Below are 22,668 nucleotides of genomic sequence, written 5' to 3' on the forward strand. Positions count from 1 at the left end.
ATTTTGTTACAATTAAGCTTAAATTATACGAAACAAACACTGAATATTTAAAACAACTACAAAATACAAACCAAGTAGTTGAGTGTTTATTTTGTTACAATTAAGTTTAAATTATACTAAACAAACACTGAATATTTAAAACAACTACAAAATACAAACAAAGTAGTTTAGTGTTTATGTATGTACATACAAACTTAATTATATCATAAGGTGTACTTTTCTTATTGTAACCTCAAAAATATATAAAATCGTACTTTTTTACAAGACTACTGACTTCTAGGCAAAAGGACACGACAAATCATTATAACTATTTATTTATATCTTGTAACTCGTAAATCGGAACATTCCTTATAAATAAAATAATAGGATTATAAAGTTAGTACCTACTACCTAGTACTTGATTTAGTACTAAGGACTTTATAATTTTTACAAATTTTAAAAAGGTTTGTTGTAGGTATCAGTTTTTAGCATACTCGTAGGATACTGATAAGTGATACATCTTTGTATTAGTGCAGCAAGCGGATCATCCTATACTATGTAGTCTGCAGATGTATGGTATCAATTAAATGAGTTGTCGTTTTTCAAGCGGACGAAACGTTGGCGTCGTAACGGCACGTCGCCTTGATTTCATCGGCGCCAAGCCGTCGCGTCGCCGGTAGCCGAGAAATAGTATAGATTACGGATGTTACAACTTACAATAATACAAAAGGAATATCTATTATTTAGGGTCTCGATTCTCAAACCTTGAAAGTCTTCGATCCCAGGTATCATGCGAGACCGTTTACGTTCGCAATTCGCATAGCCTGCGATCGAACCTATATTCGATGCTTAAAAAAAGGTTGACGGCCCCTACTTTTTCTCAATTCACAGAATATTCAGAGGCGAAGCCCATAGGCTTGTTCTACGTGGAAAATTAAGATGATTTTGTTCAGAGTAGAACCTTCTAAAGTGTAATTTGAGGGAGATACAAGCGTTTTTTAAATGACACGGCTCACGTGTCATACGCCACACGTTAAAAACATGTATGACACGGCTCCGTGTCATCCGCATTGAATCGGTTAAGAATCGTACCCATGAGGCGTAGTAAAACTATACATTCTACAATAATTTTCGTTACACGTCTAACTTAAAGTTAGTCAGTCTTTGGATAAACTCCGAAACTGCGTAACAACTATGTAAAACGAGTAGGTAATGTCCAGTTTCTAAGGTTTTTTGACTGAAGCTTATCTATTCAATTAAATTACTATATTTCGACGAGTAAACGTCAAAATAGAATAGAATATACTTTATTGTGCATATTAACTGAATAGTTAAAGCTGTTGAATAAGTAACTAAACTTCTGAAAACCTTAAAAACTGGGCATTAAATGCTGTACTCAGCGAAACATGGCGGTAGCGGTCATTGACTCTCTGTCAAAACCTTGTCATTTTCTATATAAACACAAATAAACCATGATTGACAACAATGAAGTGACAGATGTTCCTAGTCTATTGTCAATCGCAAAAATGACAAGTTTTTTAACAGGGAGTCAATGACCGCTACATAGTTTTTATTATTCGTAGCCGCTACATCACGTTTCGGCTTTCGCCGACTGCCGAGTACAGTATTGACAGTATGTCTATAACTTTGAATATGCTTTCAATAGAATGGATCACTACGTTTCTCCTTTATCCGTTTCATTAAGGCCAGCACTTCCAACCTAAACTCTAACCTCTCATCCTCAGAATAATTAACAACGGACGGAAGCAGAGATGCAAAAAATGCTTCATCCTCGTTCATAACCCTTGGATCATTGTAGACGTCTATTGCAGAAATCTCCGGCTCCACTATCGTTTTTTGCCTGCTTTCCTTCTTCCACTTCTTTTGGTAGCTGTCATCTTCTGAGCTCTCCTTTCTTCTCTTATTTGGGCTTTCGTCTTCTGAACTCTCGCTTTCCTCCGTTTTTATGTACCGTGGGGCGTACGAGTCCTCTGCTGTCTGTTCTGTGTCATCTTCTGTTTCATTTTCGTGTGGAGTTCCCTTTAGGAGGAATTTCAAGTGTTTGTGAAGCACGTATTTTCTCTTCGGCTTCCCTGCTCTCGTCTTCAGTGATTTGACGAAGGTATCTCGAATGTTCGTCCATTTTGTTATGATACGTTCGCCTGAAATTGAACAATAAAACGTTAATTTATAAGTATGTACTTACTTAAAACCTGAAGATGCTTTAACCTCTTTTAACTAATGAAAAGATCCACACTGTTTTCACATAAGTACTAACTATAGTTACTAAGTAATAAATAATAATTTAATTCTTCAAGCCCCATAAGAGCACCGGTGATCGCGACAACAATAGAATAAGTACAATAGCAATAATAGCATTTCCTGGAAACTGTGATCGAAGTAATAAATACTTAATAATATTATACCTAACATTATCTAAGTAAGTAAGTATATTAAAGTTTTGCCTTTGTCTGATATATTGTTAGAAAAATGTCAATTTCTCGATATACTTACTTAGTTTATAATCGTAATATCCGTTTACAACGCAGCATGTATAATGGCCGTGTTCGTCGGCGTAATGTTTAGCGCATTCGCTGCAAAACCTAGTTATTGCGTCATGTCATGCCATGGCAACGACAACTGTTTACGACTTGACATTTAACCATTTAAATAATATTAATACCTCGATAACTTCCTCCACTCACAAAGGAGCCATTAATAAAAAAGAAGAAGAACTTCCTCCACTAAATTTTCCAAGTGATCCATAACCATATTTTCCATTCTAAAATAATCAAACACTATTATAGTGTTAAATAAATTATTTTAGACAATTTCGGCTTATGTTTTTATGTTTAGTTTTTATTATTTTAATCATGTATAAGCAATTAATACGGTTAATACGTTGTTTACGACTTGACCAGCAACTTGTTATGGCGTTGCCATGACATCTTTTGGACATGCGCAATAAAAGGTTTGTCCAAAAATACGCCGACGAACACGGCCATTGTTTTACTAGGAAAGAGGACAAGTTAAATGGTTTATTTTTTTACAGCGCGTCAAACACGGCGCGGAGTTACTTAGGTATAGACAGTATAGGCCATGGCCTATAATGGGCGGCAGCGTCCTAGGATGGCGCCAAAGTTCGTACATAGGAGCGGCGGCCATGCTGCATTGGATGGATGTCCTCATCCATCGAATAAGTATTATAAAGAGAAAAAATTTTGATACTTCAATTTTTATTAATAAGGAAATGAGAATCAAGACAGGAAAATCCTAAAAAAAATCTTCGCGGTCCAAGGGGCGCGAAGCCCCTAGTACCGCGAGGCCGTGGGCGGTCACCTACGCAGTACGCCTCTGTGGGAGATCGCATACGGGCTACGGCAATCTTTTTGTGTGATCGAGTCTGCGGCGCGCCGCAGACTCGATCACACAAAAAGTTTGCCGTAGCCCGTATGCGATCGGCGCACATACAAAAAAGTGTGCCGTCTGCGATCTCCCTAATCTGTACTCTGTAGACCTGTCACAGAATAGATAATAGTACAAGTAGTTCTGTACCTGGGCTGCCTAACTAATGCTTTAATCACTAATAATCGGCCAAGTGCGAGTCGGACTCGCTCACTAAGGGTTCCGTACCGTTATAGAGCAAAAATACGCGTTGCGTTTTTTGTATGGGAATAAATTTTTTAATTATAATAAGTACAGGATTTTGTGAAAATTTCAGAAGTCTAGCTATAGCGGTTCTTGAAATACAGCCGGGAGACAGACAGACGGACGGACAGACGGATAGACGGACAGACAACGAAGTCTTAGTAATAGGGTCCCGTTTTTCCCTTTAAGTAAGGAACCCTAAAAACATAAGTAAATAGATATTCAAAAACAGCAGGCATTTTAAACTTTATTAAAAGTAGGATTTTTAAACATAATAAGTATTACAATTTAAATACTTACACATGTTTTGTCAAAAAAAGCAAGTAAGTACTTAAATAATAAAAAAATTACATAGCAACGACGGCCGAACGACATACCTAAATCATTCTGTCTACTCTGCCTAAACAGTACCTACCTAGTCATACTGTAGGTACACAGTATTCTGTGTCACGAGTCACGACTCACGCGATTACAAAACATATTATTTTATATTTACCTAGCAACCTCTGTTCTTCTTTGTCCAAACGGTCGTAGGATTCGTCTAGTAGTCGAAATACCGCGACCCAGGCGGCCCTTTTCTCTGCTTTGTCCTTGTATTCTTCGCACGTTTTATCCCAAATACCCGGTCTGTCTCTTACACCCTCGATTAATTGTATAATATCATAACTAAACTGGCGAGCCATGACGGCGTGTTGTCGTCCCGTCGGTACGACCGTCACTAAAATGGCGCCGGCCTTCGTTGTCGTATCGGAGCATTCCCCGTCTCGCTTCAACGCGTCAAGTTAGAGGGAGACGGGGAAACGCCTCCGAGTTCACCGACGCGGCGTTGCCGTGACTTGTCTTCCGCCGATTGACGTTCGTTTCGTTTGAGACAATGAATATTCTGCTTTATTTTGATGCCTTTAAAGTATATTTTATAGATACACATAACACATGTTTTAATGTGTTTGCAAAACTGCCAACGTATTGCGTTGCTAACGTATTTCGGAATCGTTTCTTTTGTAAGTATGTCGAAGAAAATATTATAATAAGAAACATTTAGGTTTATACTATTAAAGTATAATAAAAGTTGTGACAATAACTTAGGCACACCACTTATTTAGGCCTGTCTAGGCCGTGTTGAAATAAAACAACAACCACAAGTGACAAGATAGAACTAATGCTACCTTGTCATTTGTACTGATGCTTCACTTTACGCCAGACTGTATATCAGGGGTTCCCAAACTTATTTTATCTACTTACCGCCCACTTTGAGAAAAAAAAAATTTGGCGCCCCCATTGATTCACTATAATAAATAATAAAATAAAAAAGCCTTTTATTTCCTCTAACTTAAGCTAGTTTTACAATTAACTACTTACTAGTGCGTTAACAACGTTTTTCTTTTTGACTCTACATAATATATATTTTTTACACGTATTATGTAAGTATAAACTTAATAAAAATGTCATATATTTTTTTTATATTCTAAAATACATAATATACCGTAATATGTTAATATTTTTAAATGAGGAACCCCTCTCTGGTAAAGGCCTCTTCCAAACCTAACCATTTTTGCCGGTCATGGACTCATGTCTCATGGGCCTCGTCTTGCCAGTTTGACCCTGCAACGTTTCTTATGTCGTCATCCCAGCGTGCGTGTGGTCTACCTCTGGCTCGTTTTCCTTGTGGTCCTCTCCAAGTTGTGACCGCTTTCGTCCACCGATGGTCTTTAAGAGGAGTCCACACCGCCGACTTTCCATACAAACGTTGTCCCCTGTTTCCTCCCTGGATAATGCCGGTAGAGATATGATTTTTTTCCTGAATATCTATGGCCACTATTAGCATGTCCCTATGTTTTCTTTTTTTCAATAATTTTATTATTAAAAAAGATAAGAACGTCCAAAAACCCAAAAAAATGGCCAGATTTTCCTCTGTGTTCAAACACCCAGAAAACAAAACTGGCTAAAATATACAAAAAAATAAAACATAGGAACACAGCTCAAGCCTTGCTTTAATTCTTAATGAAAAAAGTATTTAAATCGGTTAAGTTTTGGAGAAGGAATCAGCGAACAACGAATCGAAGATTTTATGTTCTTTTATTAGAACTTTTGTCGTGTTGTCTCTATCGCGCTCTGCGGTGGGAGACTTGAGATTGGTGAGACAGCAATACATTTTCAAATACCTATTTTCAATTTCTCTCGCCCCTGGTGTATCCTCTTAAGCCTGATTATATTATGTCCGGCCTATTTCCACTTTAGTTTTTGTGCGTCTATTACTTTAGTCCTGGATCTTATCTCTTCATGTCTTATTTTTTGTATTTTTTTAACGCTTATCAATTATCATGCTTCTCTTCAGAGCCCTCTGGCAGGTAATTATCTTGTTTTTTAGAACGTTTGTGAACTTCCATGTTTGGCTTCCATATGTTAAACATGTGATAAGACATATTGTATCCATTGCCCTTTTCTTTAGTTTTATAGGATTAATTCTTTTGATTCACTATACTTACTTTCAAATCAAAGCCTCTACACAACGCCCGCACCCATTTTTTCGGGGTCCCACACCGCCCCACTTTAGGCCTTCAGCGCCCACAAGGGGGCGTTATCGCGCACTTTGGGAAAGACTGATCTACATCTTATCATGACTTATGAGTCATCCTCAACTTAGTCATAGGAAAAAGAAATATTATATTAACACAGCTTAGATCCACTAGAGTCTAGAACCATTGAGATAGAACTAGATGCAACATCATTACGCAGAAACTATTAGTTTGCCACTCGGCACTCGAGAACCGTGTATTTTGTTGAAATACTATACTATGTCTTTTTCCGGAATTTAAAGTAGGTATGTAACTCCAAATAAACACACTTTATCAATATGATCACGCGAACAGAGTTGCAGGTAGAGGCATGGGCGTACCCAGGTTCTGGGCCAGGGGGGGGCAAAATACCCAGGTCTGGGCCAGGGGGGGCAAATAACCTAGGTTCTGGGCCAGGGGGGGGGGGGGGGGGGGCAAATCAGATTTTTTTATAAGCTAGAAGTTTATAAAGAATAAAAAAAATATAATTTTTAGTTGTGTAAATTGTTGGCGACTGGCTGGACAGACCATTCTGTTTTTAAATATTGTATTTTTTACTTTTCTATGTCACAATTTTTCCTTTTGACGTTTTTACTGTTTTTGTGATTTAGTCTATCTTGGAACATTACAGTTGTCGCTTCACTTGGTGTTATCATTTGGTAGTTACAGTTTTCCTCATCTTCGTATCATACAGTCCATCTCTCCCGTCGTTATCATTTGGTCCTTCTTCGCTGTAATTTAGAACCATTATTTTGTCTTCATCGTAGTTTTAAAATCGTCTTAGTTCTAGTTCATTGTCGCCTTAGCGTAGTACTATCATTAATGCGTTGTAGTATCACCTTCTTTCACTTTATTTGTAGTATCCTTCTCTTCACCGTAGCTTATTTTCGTCATTTACTTCACATTACATTTTAATCTTTCGTTTGCGCATTTTTTTAGAACTTCATCATGTTGACGCGTTCTAAGAGTTCTAGAAAATCCATCGCAGAAGCGGCAACTGCCGAAGCCGAGCAAACCCAGTGCAGTGATCGTTCGCTTCACGACGTTCGCCTGGTTTCGAACACTGGTTCCGAGATTGACCCGGCATCGTTGGCTGGGAGAGTCTTACAGCCCACAGACACAGCGCCTTCCGGCGCGTCGCCAGGGCCCGAGGCAGACGACCATCCCAGCCGGCGCCGAACAGGGGAGGCTTTCTTTCAAAGCACTAACGCGAGTTCTTGCAGTGGTCGAACCGGAAACGAGCGCACGCAGTCTTCGCGCTCTTCAGCAGCCGTAAGGGCAGAAAGGTTGGCCCTGGAGGCGGAGTGCACGCGGCAGCAACTGAAGTGGCAGCGCGAGCTCTCACAACGCGACGCCGAGCGCGAGCGCGAACTCGCGCGCCTAGGGGCCGAACGCGAGCGCGAACTCGCGCGCCTGGAGGCCGAGGTCGAGCAAGCGGAGCTTCGTGCGAAGCTTGCCGCATCGGAGCTAAAAGATAAGTCTCGTTGTAGTTCTTACTCTAGTTTACGACGTACCGCGTCATGGGTACGCGGGCAAAACATGGCAATTGCAGGTGACAGGCCAGGTAGAACCCCAGCTGTGACTTTGGGAAACACCCAAGGTCCACCCGTACAGCTGGCGGATCTGACCTTCTAGGCCTTGTCACCACGTGCTACCGCCAACCCTTGCCCACCCACACAAATGACGGGTACTAACGGAGGACTACCGAGAGCTGATTCATCGTCTGAACCGATCGCTCGACTCGCCCAAGCCATCAATGCTCTCGCCGACCGCCCTAAAAGACCCGAACTGGTCCCCTTTGCTGGTGAATTAAGCCAATGGCTTGCCTTTAAATCCAGTTACGATAGAAGTAACGCAAATTTTTCCGCAGCGGAAAACATTTCGCGGCTGCAAAACGCGATTCGCGGACCCGCCTACCACTCCGTGGCGTCCTTGCTGTGGACGTCTCTTGACCCTCAGGAGATTATCGACGCCCTGCAGCAGACATACGCCCGGCCGGAAATTCTGGTGGCCCGAGAAATCTCGGACATACGAGGCAGTCCTAAGATAACTACCCCTGAACATTTAAATGCACTTGCGAACAAACTGCGAAACTTAATTAGTACAATCAAAATTTTAAATCAAAATGACTACTTGTACTCGCCCGAGCTTTTCCGCTCTATTCTATTAAAACTAAACGAGCATACGAGGTCTCGATTTACCGACTTTGCCGCCGCTTGTATGCCTTCGTCGCAAAATATGACAAAATTAGAGACGTTGTCAAAATTTCTTTTAGCGGAGGCGGACAAACAACTTAAATATAACTTTGTATCCGATATTGTTAACGTGACGCCCAGGCCGCCTGTTTATACTATGCACAAAACCTTTCCCAAACGAGTTGAGTCGGTACACGCAACAACGTCCGGCAACTCCGTACCCACTTGTAGTTTTTGCAAGAAAGGACAACACCTCATAAGAGCGTGTCACCCATTCCTTTCTCTATCGGTAAGCGACAGGTGGCAGTGGGTAAAAGACTCAAAAGCGTGTTATCGATGTCTTAAAACTTACCCACACTCGTGGAATAACTGCCGCGGAACTAAACGCTGCGGGGTCGACGGATGTCTTAGACGACACCACGCACTACTTCATGGCCAAACTGACATTACATTACGCGCACCGGCCGACGTGCAGGTAACCAATACCAGTACCGACGTTCAAAGTGCCGTCACAAGCGCCACCATACGTAACAGTAGCGAAACAGAAGCACCGCTACAGATATCTAATACTGACCTCCCACAATTTCCAGAAACTCCGCAGCCCGTCAACTTCCCGCGCGGCCTTCTTAAAATCATTGCGGTCACTATTGAGGGCCCCGACGGCGAGTATGAGACGACGGCACTACTGGACGAGGGCAGTACCGCGACGCTCATCGACAGCGAAGTAGCGACTCGTATCGGTGCTGTTCCCATCCGACAGGAGCGGGTCAGGTTAGAGGGGGTTGGCGATATGTCGAAGGTCGTGGACGTAAGTTATGTCAACTTCTACATCCGTGGTCGCAATAAAACCGAACGACACCTTGTCGAAAACGCAAGGGCCATTAAACCCCTTAATTTACGGGTGCGTAACGATAAAGTGAACGTGGTAAATTACGACCACTTGGCGGCTTTGTCCACCGACCTGACGACAAGCAGCGACCCCCCTTCCATACTTATCGGTGCCCCTGACTGGCATTTGACAGTCAGCCGTGAGGTGCGTTGTGGACGGAAAAATGAACCTGTCGCCTCGAGAACCCTCTTAGGGTGGGTACTCCACGGTGCCTCGTCTAACTCTTCCAAGCCAATGCAATTCGTGAACCAGCTCAACGTTCACCAGCACTGTGACGAGTTGGACGCCTTGATTAAAAGTCAATACGATATTGACTCTTTAGGCATTACAAAAAGCCTACCTCGCCAGAGCGTCGACGATGCACGCGCCGTCAGTATCATTGACGACTCGGCTCGACGACTGGCGGATGGCAGGTTTGAAGTCGCTTTACCGTGGAAGGAGCACTTACCAAACGTTGTACCCGATAGTTACCCACAAGCGTTGTCCCGCCTTAAGGCTCTTGAAAGGCAAATGTCAAAGGACCCAAAGTTTGAAGTAGCGTTTAGAAAATTTATTACGGATATTCTATCTAAAGGATATGCCGAGGAATGCGAACCTAGTACCTACCACGGAAGCGACCAGCATCGTAGTCGCGTCCGCTGGTACCTACCTATATTTGGTGTCTTCCATCCGCAGAAAAAGAAGTTGAGAGCCGTTCACGATGCTGCCGCTACGACACGAGGTGTCAGTTTGAACAGCATGTTGTTACAGGGCCCGGACCTCCTGCGATCTTTGATAGATATACTATTCAGGTTTAGAGAAGGGCCCGTAGCTTTAAATGCGGATATAAAGGAGATGTTTCCCCAGATTAAAATAAGTCCTAAAGATAGGGACGCTCAGCGCTTTGTTTGGCGGTCAAACGGAGTGGTACGCGAGTATCGTATGTCGTCGATGATCTTTGGCGCCGCTTGTAGCCCTTTTATAGCGCTCCACCTTAAAGATAAAAACGCTAAAGAATTTCAATCGACTCACCCAGAAGCCTGCAGCGCCATCTTAAACGATCACTACATGGACGACTACCTATCTAGTCATTTTAACATCGCTGACGCAGCACGAATAGCTTCGGAGATAGTCATGGTTCACAAAAATTGCCAATTCGAAATGCGATCCTGGATCTCCAACGTACCAGACGCATTATCTAAAATTCCAAAAGAACTCCGAAGCGATTGTGATGACGTCTACTTACCCTCTAACAAGGAAGTAGGCGTTCTTGGCGTCAAATGGAATCCCGCCCGAGACACTCTCACCTTTCGGGCGACCACTGAATCGACTGACGAAGCCGTTACCAAACGAATTGTTCTCTCAAATGTGATGAAGCTGTACGAGTTACGACCCTTTAGGTCTTCTCATGCCCATCACAATTTGGGGACGCATTCTTATACAAAAATTATGGCGCGAAGGCGTCGGTTGGGATACGCTACTGCCAAGTAAGTACGTAGAAGAATATAAAGCATGGTGTAAACTCCTAAGGGAAGCCTCCTCTATAGAGGTGCCACGATGCTACCTTCTCAACCTGGAGCGGAGTGACATTCAACTTCATGTCATTTCGGACGGTGGAGAACAAGCATACGCCTGTGTCGCCTTCTGGCGCGTGATGTACACAGATGGCACCGTGTCTGTAGCCCTAATCGGTAGTAAAGCGCGAGTGGCGCCACTGAAGCCGTTATCGATACCCCGATTAGAGCTACAAGCAGCGCTAATTGCATCACGTTTCTCGCAAACAATTAAAAGTGCCCACCGTCTAAAACCGTCGCGGACAATATTTTGGACGGATTCCACTACAGTTTTGAAGTGGATTAGGAGCGACGCGCGTAATTTTAAGCCCTTCGTAGCGCATAGGTTGGGAGAGATAGCGGAACTCTCCAACCCGTCTGATTGGAGATGGCTCCCTACCTCTCTCAACGTGGCTGACGATGCCACGAAGCCTAAAGTTTTGAAACTCGAGGCTAACCATAGATGGTTTTCTGGCCCGCCTTTCCTTTTGCAGACTGAGGACTTTTGGCCAAAGGAAACGCAAGCCAATACCGCGAACCTTTCAGATTCCGAATTAAAGCCAGAAATTGTTGGTCTTCTTACCGAAGAACCTTTTTCAAAATTCCCAGTGCCCGATCCGAGACGTTTTAGTAGTTGGCTGCGCCTTCTGCGATCCACTGCACGCGTTTATCAATTTGCTAGATTGTTTATGTCCAAAATAACTCGTTCGGCTGATCTTAATTCTTCAATTTTCATGTCCATAGGTCCAGGGAGCACCACGTCCCTTCTTCAACTTCTAGAGTCCGACCTCGCCTGGGCGGAGAAGACATTATTGAGACACTCGCAATGGGATTGCTTCGCCGAAGAAATCACACACCTGCGGGCCTCGCAGCCCCTCCCCAAAGCCAGCCGAATAGCGTCTCTCTGTGCGTTCCTGGACAAAGATAACCTCCTGCGGGCGGACACCCGCATCAAATTGGCATTAACGGCTACCGAAGACGTAAAAGCCCCAATAATATTGGACGGTCGGAGCCACATCGTGCGATTATTAATAATGGAACTCCACGTAAAGATGGGACACGGGTTTGACGAAACTGTTCTCAACGAGCTTCGACAAAGATACCGAATTATTAACGCTAGAAAAACCATTAAAAGCGTCTCGAGCTCTTGCGCTGGGTGTCGAAGATTTAAGGGTCGCCCGGTCCTACCACCAACTGGAGACCTGCCCCTAGAGAGGCTGAACCACCACACAAGACCATTCACGTTCACTGGCCTAGACTATTTTGGTCCGTTCGCCGTAGCTGTGGGCCGTCGTCAAGAAAAAAGGTACGTCGCCCTTTTCACATGCCTAGTCACGAGGGCTATACACCTGGAAGTGGTTACAACGTTATCTGCCGACGCCGCAATAACGAGCCTAAGGCGGTTCATCGCTCGAAGAGGATCGCCCAAGCAAATCCTCTCTGACAACGGAACGAATTTTGTCGGTGCAAGCAAAGAAATGAGAAAACTCCACGGTGGCCCCGTTATTGACTTCGCTACGAATGGAAGAATACGATGGCGCTTCATCCCCCCGGCCGCGCCTTTTATGGGGGGGGCCTGGGAACGGTTAGTGCGCACCGTGAAGAACGCGCTCAAGACAACTCTCAAAAACAGGTCCCTCCCCAAAGAGGACACATTCAGAACATTGCTCTTAGAGGCTGAGGCAATCGTCAACTCCCGGCCACTGACGTACGTCCCCACGGCGACCGACGCTCCAGAAGCGATAACACCATTCCACTTTCTAATAGGCACGTCATCGGTGGTTCCTTGGACTAACGACCTGACACATGGGGAGTTTTCACAACGCCAGGAGTGGCGGAAGGCACTTCGGCTGGCGGACCACTTCTGGGCTCGATGGCTGCGGGAGTACCTGCCGACGCTGAGAGAGAAACTGAAGGAGTCCCAACCATATCAAGACATAAAGGAGGGGGACGTGGTGCTGATCGTGGACCCTACCCTTCCGCGCGGCTTGTGGCCGCTAGCCAGGGTCTTGAGGACGTACCCCGGTCAGGACGGTCGAGTCCGCGTAGCGGACCTCCTCACAAAGGGAGGTACGCTGCGCCGACCGGCTAGAAAATTAATTGTACTGGAGGCCCAGCCAGTCGCCACCGAGTTTTAGTGTCCCACTGGGGGGGGGGGGGGTATGTTGGCGACTGGCTGGACAGACCATTCTGTTTTTAAATATTGTATTTTTTACTTTTCTATGTCACAATTTTTCCTTTTGACGTTTTTACTGTTTTTGTGATTTAGTCTATCTTGGAACATTACAGTTGTCGCTTCACTTGGTGTTATCATTTGGTAGTTACAGTTTTCCTCATCTTCGTATCATACAGTCCATCTCTCCCGTCGTTATCATAAATATTGTATTGCAAACAAATGGCAAAATTCGTTTTCTTAATTTTTGATTTTAATAGATAAAAGTACTAGATAATATACTTAGTAGGGACGTCAACATGTCCAGCTGCCCCCCTGTAGAGGCTATAGTAATAGTTATTGGGTGCTCCCTCACCACTCGAGTGTGATTTATGTAGATTCGACTTTAAGCATTACATTACAATACTACCTCCCTCACCGACGAGCATTCTCGTGTAATGTCAAATTATAGGTTACATAAGTTAAGTATATCAAAATATTATGTATCATTACAAGATGCGCATTGTAATGCTCAGTTCTCCTCCCTCACTGATGTAATGATCGACTCTGTAACGTTACATTACAACTTACAAGCGTATGCTCCCGATGAAGGAGCACCAACTACGAATAATAAAAACTAAGGAAACACGTAACTCCCATACTATGACCGTTTTAAAGGTTCCTTTCGAACTGTCATGTAACGTCAGCCTAATACCACTCAAGGCCACCTAAATAATAATAATAATAGCTCCCACACCGGTTTCGGTGACGGTGGCCGGTTTCATTGAAACCAGGCCAGCTACGCAGGAGTAATTTTATAGTGCCCAAGTATGTGCGCAGTACACAAGAGCACTCTCTATTCCTTTACTCTCATAACCCAGTGGGACGGACGACCGACACGACTGGCGAGAGATCAGGCGCAGGACCGACTTTTTACATGCCCATCCGACGCATGGATCATTTTACTTGTCAGACAATCAGGTGATCAGCCTGCATTGTCCTAACCAAACTTGGAAATAACATGTTTCCAACGCGGGAATCGAACCCACGACCTTCGAGTCAAGAGCCGCGCTCTATACCACTAGACCACGGAGGCGTTTCTTCGGTAGTATAGTGGTCAGTATCCCCGCCTGTCACCTAAATAATATTATATTGCAAACTATCTGTCCCGGCAAACGTTGTTTTGCCATATAATTTTTTTTGTATGAAAAATAGATGTTGGCCGATTCTCAGACCTACTCAACATGCTCACAAAATTTCATGAGAATCGGTCAAGCCATTTCGGAGGAGTATGGAAACGAAAACTGTGACACGAGAATTTTATATATTAGAAGATGTATTGAAATGTGTACTTGGTACACATTTTTGACAAGTACTTATAATTGTAGAGTATGTTTTTTGACGGAGTTATTTTTCCTTAGTTTTTATTATTCATAGGTAACAAGGCTATTTTAACCCCTAAAAAAAAAGAACCCCCCCTCCCCCAGCGAGAGAAGAAGAGCAAGAGGAGAGCGAATTCTCTTAGGCCGGCAACGTCCCTGCAACTCTTCTAATGTTGCGAGTGTCCATGGGTGACGGAAGTTGCTTTTTGCCCGTTTGGCCCATAACTTTATTGAAAATAAATATATTTTTTATATTTTGGTTCCTGATACTTTTCAGAGTTTGGAGTCGGCGGCTTTATTTCAATTTCTTAATATTTTTAACATTATTAAAGTGTAACTACATTTTAATTAAGCTTGTATCTATGCAAGTGATTAGGTCTATCACAAAATATGAATATACAGTAGATCATCTCTGTATTGGCGGCTCTCGACATAGGCGAACGCGTTGGCCAACGCGTCTGCAGACGCGTTGGCCCAATGTGTAGAACGGGCGTTCGCGCGTTGGCCGTAGGTATTTAGACGTTGGCCAACGCGCGAACGCCCGTTCTACACATTGGGCCAACGCGTCTGCAGACGCGTTGGCCAACGCGTTCGCCTATGTCGAGAGCCGCCATAATAGACCACCCGTTCGGTCGCACGCACATATTAGCGTGATTTCAAATAACTTTAAGAGCCCCCGCAGACTGCAGACTTTATATTGGCCGATAGGACAGTTTGGTCGTGTTGGGCTGTTACAACAACACACAACAACAACAACAACAACAACAAACAGTTGGGTTAGAGACAACAGTCGGCCGATTGTTCTCGCACGATTCCATTCGTAGCAATCGATTTTTGAATGGAAAATTTTACACGATTCGGATTTCTGCCGAGTCGGCCACCAAACAATCGGCGTCGTGTGTGCGCGTGGAAGAACGTCGTACTGATTAAGCATCGGCCGACAGTTTGCCGATGGTAAAGTTTGAAGGCAATCGTATAGCCTATCAAACTCAATTATCGCAGACTCGGTATCGTTGTAATATGCGCACATCCATGTGCGTTGGCAATGATAGTTTGGCAAACCAAGCTTTGGCTTGGTTTGCCAAACTATCGGCCATTAGAAAGTCTGCAGTCTACGGGGGGTCTAAGTAAAACCTATCACGTTACTTGTGTAAAACTTGTCTCGGTGTTAAGCGAATAATTTCAAGGGCTCTGTTATTATACCATATGATATTATACTGTGTCTATAGGTATGAATATAGAACCTCTTTGTATCGATCTCGTTGCGCGCGCACTCTTCTCCTGTCACTTATATTTTCTATGAAAATTCTCTCATACGGCACTGAGGGGTTATATTCCATGCCTTTTAGTTTTATCGTGAATGTATTCATTTAATTATTAAAATAATTTGCTCGGTTTTACTTATTTTAGCTATTTAGTGCGTTAAAAGTTTTGTAGCAGCATGCTTGGAGCGTAATTCTTTCACCGGCGTCTGGAGTTTAAAGTGAGTTTTAAATGCGATTTTAATATTAATTTGCAATAATTTTGTAAATATTGCCAAGTATTTATAGCATTAGAGTTACAACAAATTCAATTATAATTTTGATGGGGTTTTGTATTTTCTTGGTCTAAGAAGTTGACAACTGATCTTTAACTGCATATTGAAATAAAATAATTAGTCTATTATGATTATATCGTTTTCTTTGCACCATTCCTACTCTTATAATTCCGTAGTTTTTTCTTAATTTTTACCTTTATTAATTGCTTTTACGAAATTGATTAAAAATAGCACTTAGATCAATATGACTTAGATCAATAGATCTAGCCAAGACTGTCTGCCAAAATTTTGGCGAGCTTATTGATACATAATCCTATGTTCTTTTGTTACTCAAAGTAACGGAAAAGAAGAATTTTTATGAAAATCGGTTCAGCCGTCTAAATATAAAGCAGTAACATACATACATAATAGACAGACTTACAGAAAGACAGACCGTGGCGGCATTACCCATTGTGAGGCCCCGGGCGGCAGGTCTTTGCGAATCCCTTTGTCTTCCGTAAAAACTAGAGATGTATCGATCATGACTTTGGTCGACTAGCCGACTAGCCGATTAATCGGTTGCAAAGAAGCCAATTAATCGGCCGACTAGTCGGCCAAACCGATCATGGTTTCATAATATGTTTCCGTAACGTTTCGTTTACTGCTGATTCAGGGGTACGTCGCATACGCAGCCTGCGAACGTGTCGGATCGTGTTTTGGTTATGTTCACGTTATGATATATTTTTACTGTACAATGTACATCATGTGTAACATGCAATCTTGCATTAATTTTTGGCTAATTTGTTAATACAAAATCCGAGTCTTTTATATTTTAAATAAGAAAAGATTTTCGTTGTAAATATTCATTGAAGAAGATATTATTATTATGTTGTTATGTTTGGTATTTAAGCTACAATTTTCATTTAAGACCGGGTGGCGGGTGACTGTCCTGTTCGCCACCCCTTAGGGCCACCCCTTAGGGCCACCCCTTAGGGCCACCCCTTAGGGCCACCCCTTAGGGCCACCCCTTAGGGCCACCCCTTAGGGCCGCCACTGCAGGCACACTCGCATTTATAGTCACTTTCACACTTTCGCATCTAAAACATTGGTATGTATGTCTCTCCAGGCCAGCATGTGGACAGTGTGCGTGCCCGGGTGGGGCGCGATGGTGGTGGCCGGCACGCTGCTGCTGTACAGCACCCTGGACGTCGCCTACTTCGCCCGCATGATGTACACCGTCGCCAAGGCCAGGTACTTCAAGAAGAAGATCTGTATATTGGAGTCCACTGAGGTTGAGGGTGAGTAAAATGTGATTTTTTTGGTAACCCAGTGAGCGTCAGACAAATATTTGTCATTTTATAAAAGCTAAAAGTTTACCTGTATATGACCCCTAAAGAGTCAACTATGGAGTTTTGGGCGCGATTACTTTAGGAAATATCCAGTTCTGAAGGTTTGTTACTTATGACAGGTCGCATTTTAAATGCGAAAATGTGTCTGACTGTCTGTTAACTCTTCACGCCCAAACCGGCTGAATCGATTTTGCTGACATTTGAGTCCCGGGAAAGGATATACGATAGTTTAGTTTTAATCCCGAAAAAATGCACGGTTCGCGAACGATAAACGAATCGAAGCTCAATGGAGTTGCGGCCGTCCTCTAGTAGATTATAAATTAGTGCGTCTTCTGGCGTTTTTGGGTTATAAAGATTATAAAATACAAAATTAACTCAATAAATAATGAAAAAAATTAAATGTGTTAGAATAACAATTAAGGGACGAAACTCGTAGGTCTTCGTAGCGACGTAGCGCGGACGTAGCAGCCTCGTAGCGACCTTGTACCGGGCCGAGGCGCATTCGATACAATTTTAATACGTTTTATTGATAGTTTTATTCTTAACACTTGCTATTTTATTTAAGACTAGTGACTAGTTTTTTTTTTTTCGTTTATCCTTTCCCGGGACTGGAAGTGTCTCCATACCCAGCAAAATTTGTTCAGCGGTTTGGGCGTGAAGAGGTAACAGACTTTCGCATTTATAATATTAGCATGGATATGGGTACTTAATAGTCTAGACTATGAGATGAGCCGTTGTATATGGATTTTACAGCATAAACAGATACTAGCTATTTGACCGAGCACTGCTCGGTATTCGATAAAACACGAATAAAATGACATTTTCTAAAAATGATTCCTAGCTAGATCGATTTATCGCCCCCGAAAATCGCTGGAGCCGATTCCGAGATTCCATTTATATATTTATATGTATATACAAGAATTGCTCGTTTAAAGATATAAGATATTAAATATTTCGTAATGTACAGCAAAAGTAATTTTTGTTTTGCATGGCAGATGTGTAACAATGATTTTAGAATTAGTCATTGGCTAATGTAAGGGTGCGCCTACATTGTGACTGACTGTATGACCGTGACATTTCATAATACTTTATTTCTTCTTGTTGTTGCGTTTAAATCATAAAACAAAGGTATGAGCAAGAGAGATGTCACTATCAGTAACACTCCTTGATAAAAAGAGACGTGTGATACATGACAGAAGCACTCTTTTTTGACGTCCAGTCGGCACGTGCCGCACGTTGACAATTTAATCTCATAGAAATCATGTTCAATCATGCTTGTGTAAGTGTATACGTACACATATTTTTACTCACAGATGAAACCAATTTCGGTTTCGTTTGACAACTCGAGATTGTTGCTTTATTCCGCTAGGTATATTAACTTAATGGTTTAAATGGATAACTCTCAATTATAACATTACAGCGTGGTGTCTCCTAACTGACATCGACACACTTCTCTACCACATGAACAACGCTCGCTACCTTCGGGAACTCGACTTCGCCAGAGCTGACTTCTACGAACGTTCTGGGTTATACGCCAATATCAAGGCTGCTGGTGGGGCGGTTCTCCAGGCAGCCACCACCATCCGCTATAGGAGATATCTGAAGCCATTCACCAAGTTTACCATCACGTCTAAGGTAAGAAAGAGGCAGTAGATATGTTGCATTGAAAGCAGAAAGAGATAGATAAAGCTAGACAGGGTAATTTCTACGAACGTTCTGGACTATACGCCAATATCAAATCCAGGCAGCCACCACCATCCGCTACAGGATATATCTGAAGCCCTTCACCAAGTTCACCATCACGTCGAAGGTGAGATAAAGATAGTAGATACGTTGTTAGAAAGGTGGAAAGAGATAGATGAAGCTAGATAAAGCTGCCTTCGATGAACTTTCACGACTATACGTCAACATAAAGGCAGCTGGCATGGTTAGATCCTTACCTTTAAGGATAGAGATAGATACGTTAGTGGGCAGTTAGAAGGATGAAGATCGACCGGCCATCTTATACATTGATGTCACTGCCTATGTCAGCAGATCCGTAACTTATCAGTTAAGAACCAATGTTGTTTCAGCTATCCATTAGGTCAATATGTTTACTGGATCTCAGTAAATGCTTGAATGCTTAGTCTTTCTAAATTAAGGAACTATCCCCAGAAGCCCATAATTTCGAGTAACACGACATTCCACCCGAACTTCAATTTCATTATTACCATTCCAGGCGATTTACTGGGACGAGAAGACGTTCTTCATGGAACACGAGTTTATCGGCCCCGGTGGGTTCGTCCACGCGGTAGCATTATGTCGGCAGCGGGTCATTGACACATCAGTGGCGGCAATCGCGGAGCTGCTGCTGCAGCTGCACTGCGCTGGCACCTGCAGACCACCGCCGGATAAGATGCCTTCTGAGGTGAGTGAAGGTTTGAAGATGGTGCACAAAAATAGGGGATGACAAAATACAGTATGTTAGTGTAAACACCGTTATCCTTAAAAGCATCAAATGAGCCCGTCAAAATGAACAACTTTTTCTATGAGAACAATGCTGAGAACTCGAAAAAAAAAATGCCGTCATCATACCCATATGGATGCCCGGATCGGCAATTTGTATGGGTATGAAGACGGATTTTTTTGAGTTCCTAGCATTGGTCTCATAGAAAAATTTGTTCATTTTGACGGGGTCATTTGATGGTTTCAAGGATAACGGTGTTTACACTAACATCTTGTTTAATATTTCATTTGTCATTCCCTAATCTTATGAGGCAATCAACTATATACCTCTGCTGATGGGTGCGATCCTTTCCGAGCTAAGCTGACTGAAGTTACTATTTCATAGTTTTAGAGCTAGAGCTGATGCTAAAATGTATGTGTTCAAGCCTTGTGTACACACAGGTATCGGAAGATCACCGTCTTATAAAAGCCAAGCTAGCTAAGCAAGACCTACCTCCTGGGGTAGGCCTTGCTTAGCTAGCTGATTCGTAGCTTCTGAGCGTATGCTTAGAAGTCACTAATCATGATTTTATTTTTGAGGTTATTAACTATAGCTGAGGAGGACTGAGGTAAGCCAAGTTGTTGCTCTTTAAGAATAGTTGCCCTGTCTGCATTATGCTGGCCTGCTACCTGCGGACCTGCAGACTGTTTGTGTTGGTTGCTAATAAACATCAATTGTGATTAATGGCAGAAACTTCCGCAAAGCCAACTTTAAGTTCACCCTATAGGTACTAAAGCTAAGACATCATCATCCAATTCCAGTTGGAGTTATGGGTCCAAAGCAACGAGGTGAGCTCGGCAAAACTCAGGCCTTCGGTCGCCCAGCTGCCTCTAGAACCAGTCTGCGAGCCGCTGGGCTGCGGCGAACCCAAAGCCATCGAGTGAGGATTGCCCCACCCGGACGACAACCTGCGGTACAGGAGGAACTAAAGCGATGGCGAGGTTGTAGCAAGGTCCAAGGCCTGGTTTCTAAATTTTTTTCTACCTTACCAAAAAAATACAAGCATCGGTGTCACAAAAACCTTAGGGTATGTCTGTAAATAAAGTTTTACAGGAGACAGTCTATTCGATAGCGTTGATAAACGTGTTTAAGGTAAGCCAATCAAATCTTTTGTCAAAAAGTTCAGAAATCAGGCGCTTGTCAGGCAAGGATTCGACAAGAAACTAAGTTCTACTAAAGACTAACTAAGTCTAAGGTTTGGCTTACATTTTTGGCTCTACGGCTAGAACACATTTTATTATTTTGGCAACGATTGGTGCAACGCCTCGTGCAACCTGTATCAGCAACTTTTAAAGTGTTCTTCTTGTGTATTGGTGGCAAGTGGCGACCGGTCATCAATAGCCATAGAAAGTTAGCCAAAGGCTTTTGAAAAGAAGTGTAAATATAACAAAACTTACCGAACCTTGCTACAACTGATGTTGAGTGTGTTTTCGTTCGGGTGTAGAAAATGACAAAGACGTTCCAAGATTCATTGTGTGCTAACAGTTTATATATTGTATGGTGTAGTTTTACACAATATATTTAATGGAAATTACGATTATGTTTTATATTATATTGATTTTGTTGTTTGTTTAAAAAGTTATTGAAAATTCTTTAATGATATATTATAATGGCTTAAACTTTAGATGGTGCAAGAACTTAATAATTATGATAATATTTTTAAGATTTGAGATGACTCACTTTTAAAATAAAGTTTTCAACAATTTTCGTAAGAAAACAAACAATTAATTTACCTTACATTTTTATTGTTACATACAAGATGACAATCCGGAAATGTTTGTATGTCCAAGGCCAATAAAACACGTAAACTCGGGCACACCGCCAAACGCTTAGTCACAGTATAAATAATAAAACACAGTAGACCAACTTCATATAATTTATAAACTAAACCACTAAAATAAGGTCGACACATAACGTAGATTGCTTAAGAAAACGGAACAATGCAGTAAATGCAATGCAGTCTGTGCTGCCGTGTCAGGGGTATAATATTTTAGCGGGATTATTACACAAAATTCTTGCATGTATTCGGGCCTCTTTTTGCATAAAGTATGTATGTATTCTGTTCACATTTTGTAGAATCGGAACAAATTTTTTGACACAGTTACTCTTTCTTAGTTTTTATTATTCGTAGCCCTAACATGACATACATTTTTCTCGTGTAGATCTATCGTCGAAATATATCGACATAATTTCAAAAAATGATTTTGATATTATGTCGATATCGACAATACGTGAGACTACACGTGAGAGTGAGATATCTCACTGTACGCGCATGCTAGACGCACTGGTGTCCGTTTATCTCTCTCTGTACATTTCCTTATCCATTTTCTGTGAGCGATACTATGATCGCTGCTAATACGACAACCATATCGTCTAGATGTCCTGGCAAAATAAAGTCCCAAAAATTTAAAACCATGTCGTTTTGTTGCACGATTAATTTTAAGAACTCGCTGAGTTACGTTACTGTATATATTTGTGCTGTGGTCAAATGGAATTCATCTAATTTCCTTATATTATACAATGTTTTTGACTGCGACATTGTAGATTCGTGGAAGGATTATTTTTGTTGCCATTTTTTTAATACTTTATTTCGCTTAAATTTCCTGTATTTGAGTCAGTTTGCTGTTAGGGAATGTTCTCCTTAAGATTTCCAAAACAAAACACTAACAGCAAAAAAGATGTGTAATAATATATCCGAGGTAACAGAATAAAACATAGGTTCTACCAGAGTCTAAGTATAGTCTATTTGATTAGTTTTCCGGACTAAACTGACACAAAAAATATGATTCAATTACATCAATATTATCATTATTCTTCACAACAAAACTACTAAACGATGTTTAATCGTCATAGCTGTGGCTTAGATCCTGGATTAATAATTACTATTTTATTAACCCCAAACGAAAACGAAAGGGGTGTTATAAGTTTGACGTGTCTCTCTGTGGGTGGACCGATATTGATCTAGTCTTTATATTTGAAAGCTGTC

At 42.2% G+C, this 22,668-nt stretch overlaps 2 protein-coding genes across 3 annotated transcripts; one reads left to right on the forward strand and one right to left on the reverse strand.

The window, feature by feature from the left end:
• Nucleotides 1-1,466: 1,466 nt before the first annotated feature.
• Nucleotides 1,467-4,427, reverse strand: LOC121736604. The gene is made up of 2 exons (XM_042127910.1): nucleotides 4,124-4,427; nucleotides 1,467-2,141 (listed from the first exon to the last, which is right to left on the reverse strand). The coding sequence occupies exons 1-2, from the start codon at nucleotides 4,308-4,310 to the stop codon at nucleotides 1,639-1,641; spliced, it is 690 nt and encodes a 229-aa protein (XP_041983844.1). The 5' UTR covers nucleotides 4,311-4,427; the 3' UTR covers nucleotides 1,467-1,638.
• Nucleotides 4,428-15,654: 11,227 nt separating this feature from the next.
• LOC121736666 (protein THEM6-like) lies at nucleotides 15,655-20,848 on the forward strand. 2 transcript variants are annotated; one of them, XM_042127996.1, is made up of 5 exons: nucleotides 15,655-15,815; nucleotides 16,975-17,146; nucleotides 18,618-18,832; nucleotides 19,416-19,604; nucleotides 20,444-20,848. In XM_042127996.1, exons 2-5 carry the CDS (start codon nucleotides 16,981-16,983, stop codon nucleotides 20,564-20,566), a joined length of 693 nt encoding a protein of 230 aa, XP_041983930.1. In that variant the 5' UTR covers nucleotides 15,655-15,815; nucleotides 16,975-16,980; the 3' UTR covers nucleotides 20,567-20,848. The 2 variants fall into 2 exon arrangements, with proteins under 2 accessions (XP_041983930.1, XP_041983929.1); XM_042127995.1 differs by lacking the exon at nucleotides 15,655-15,815 and having other exon boundaries at nucleotides 16,963-17,146.
• The last annotated feature ends 1,820 nt before the right edge of the window (nucleotides 20,849-22,668 follow it).

The sequence above is a fragment of the Aricia agestis genome, chromosome 19 (assembly GCF_905147365.1).
Source record: "Aricia agestis chromosome 19, ilAriAges1.1, whole genome shotgun sequence".
Lineage (NCBI taxonomy): Eukaryota > Metazoa > Arthropoda > Insecta > Lepidoptera > Lycaenidae > Aricia > Aricia agestis.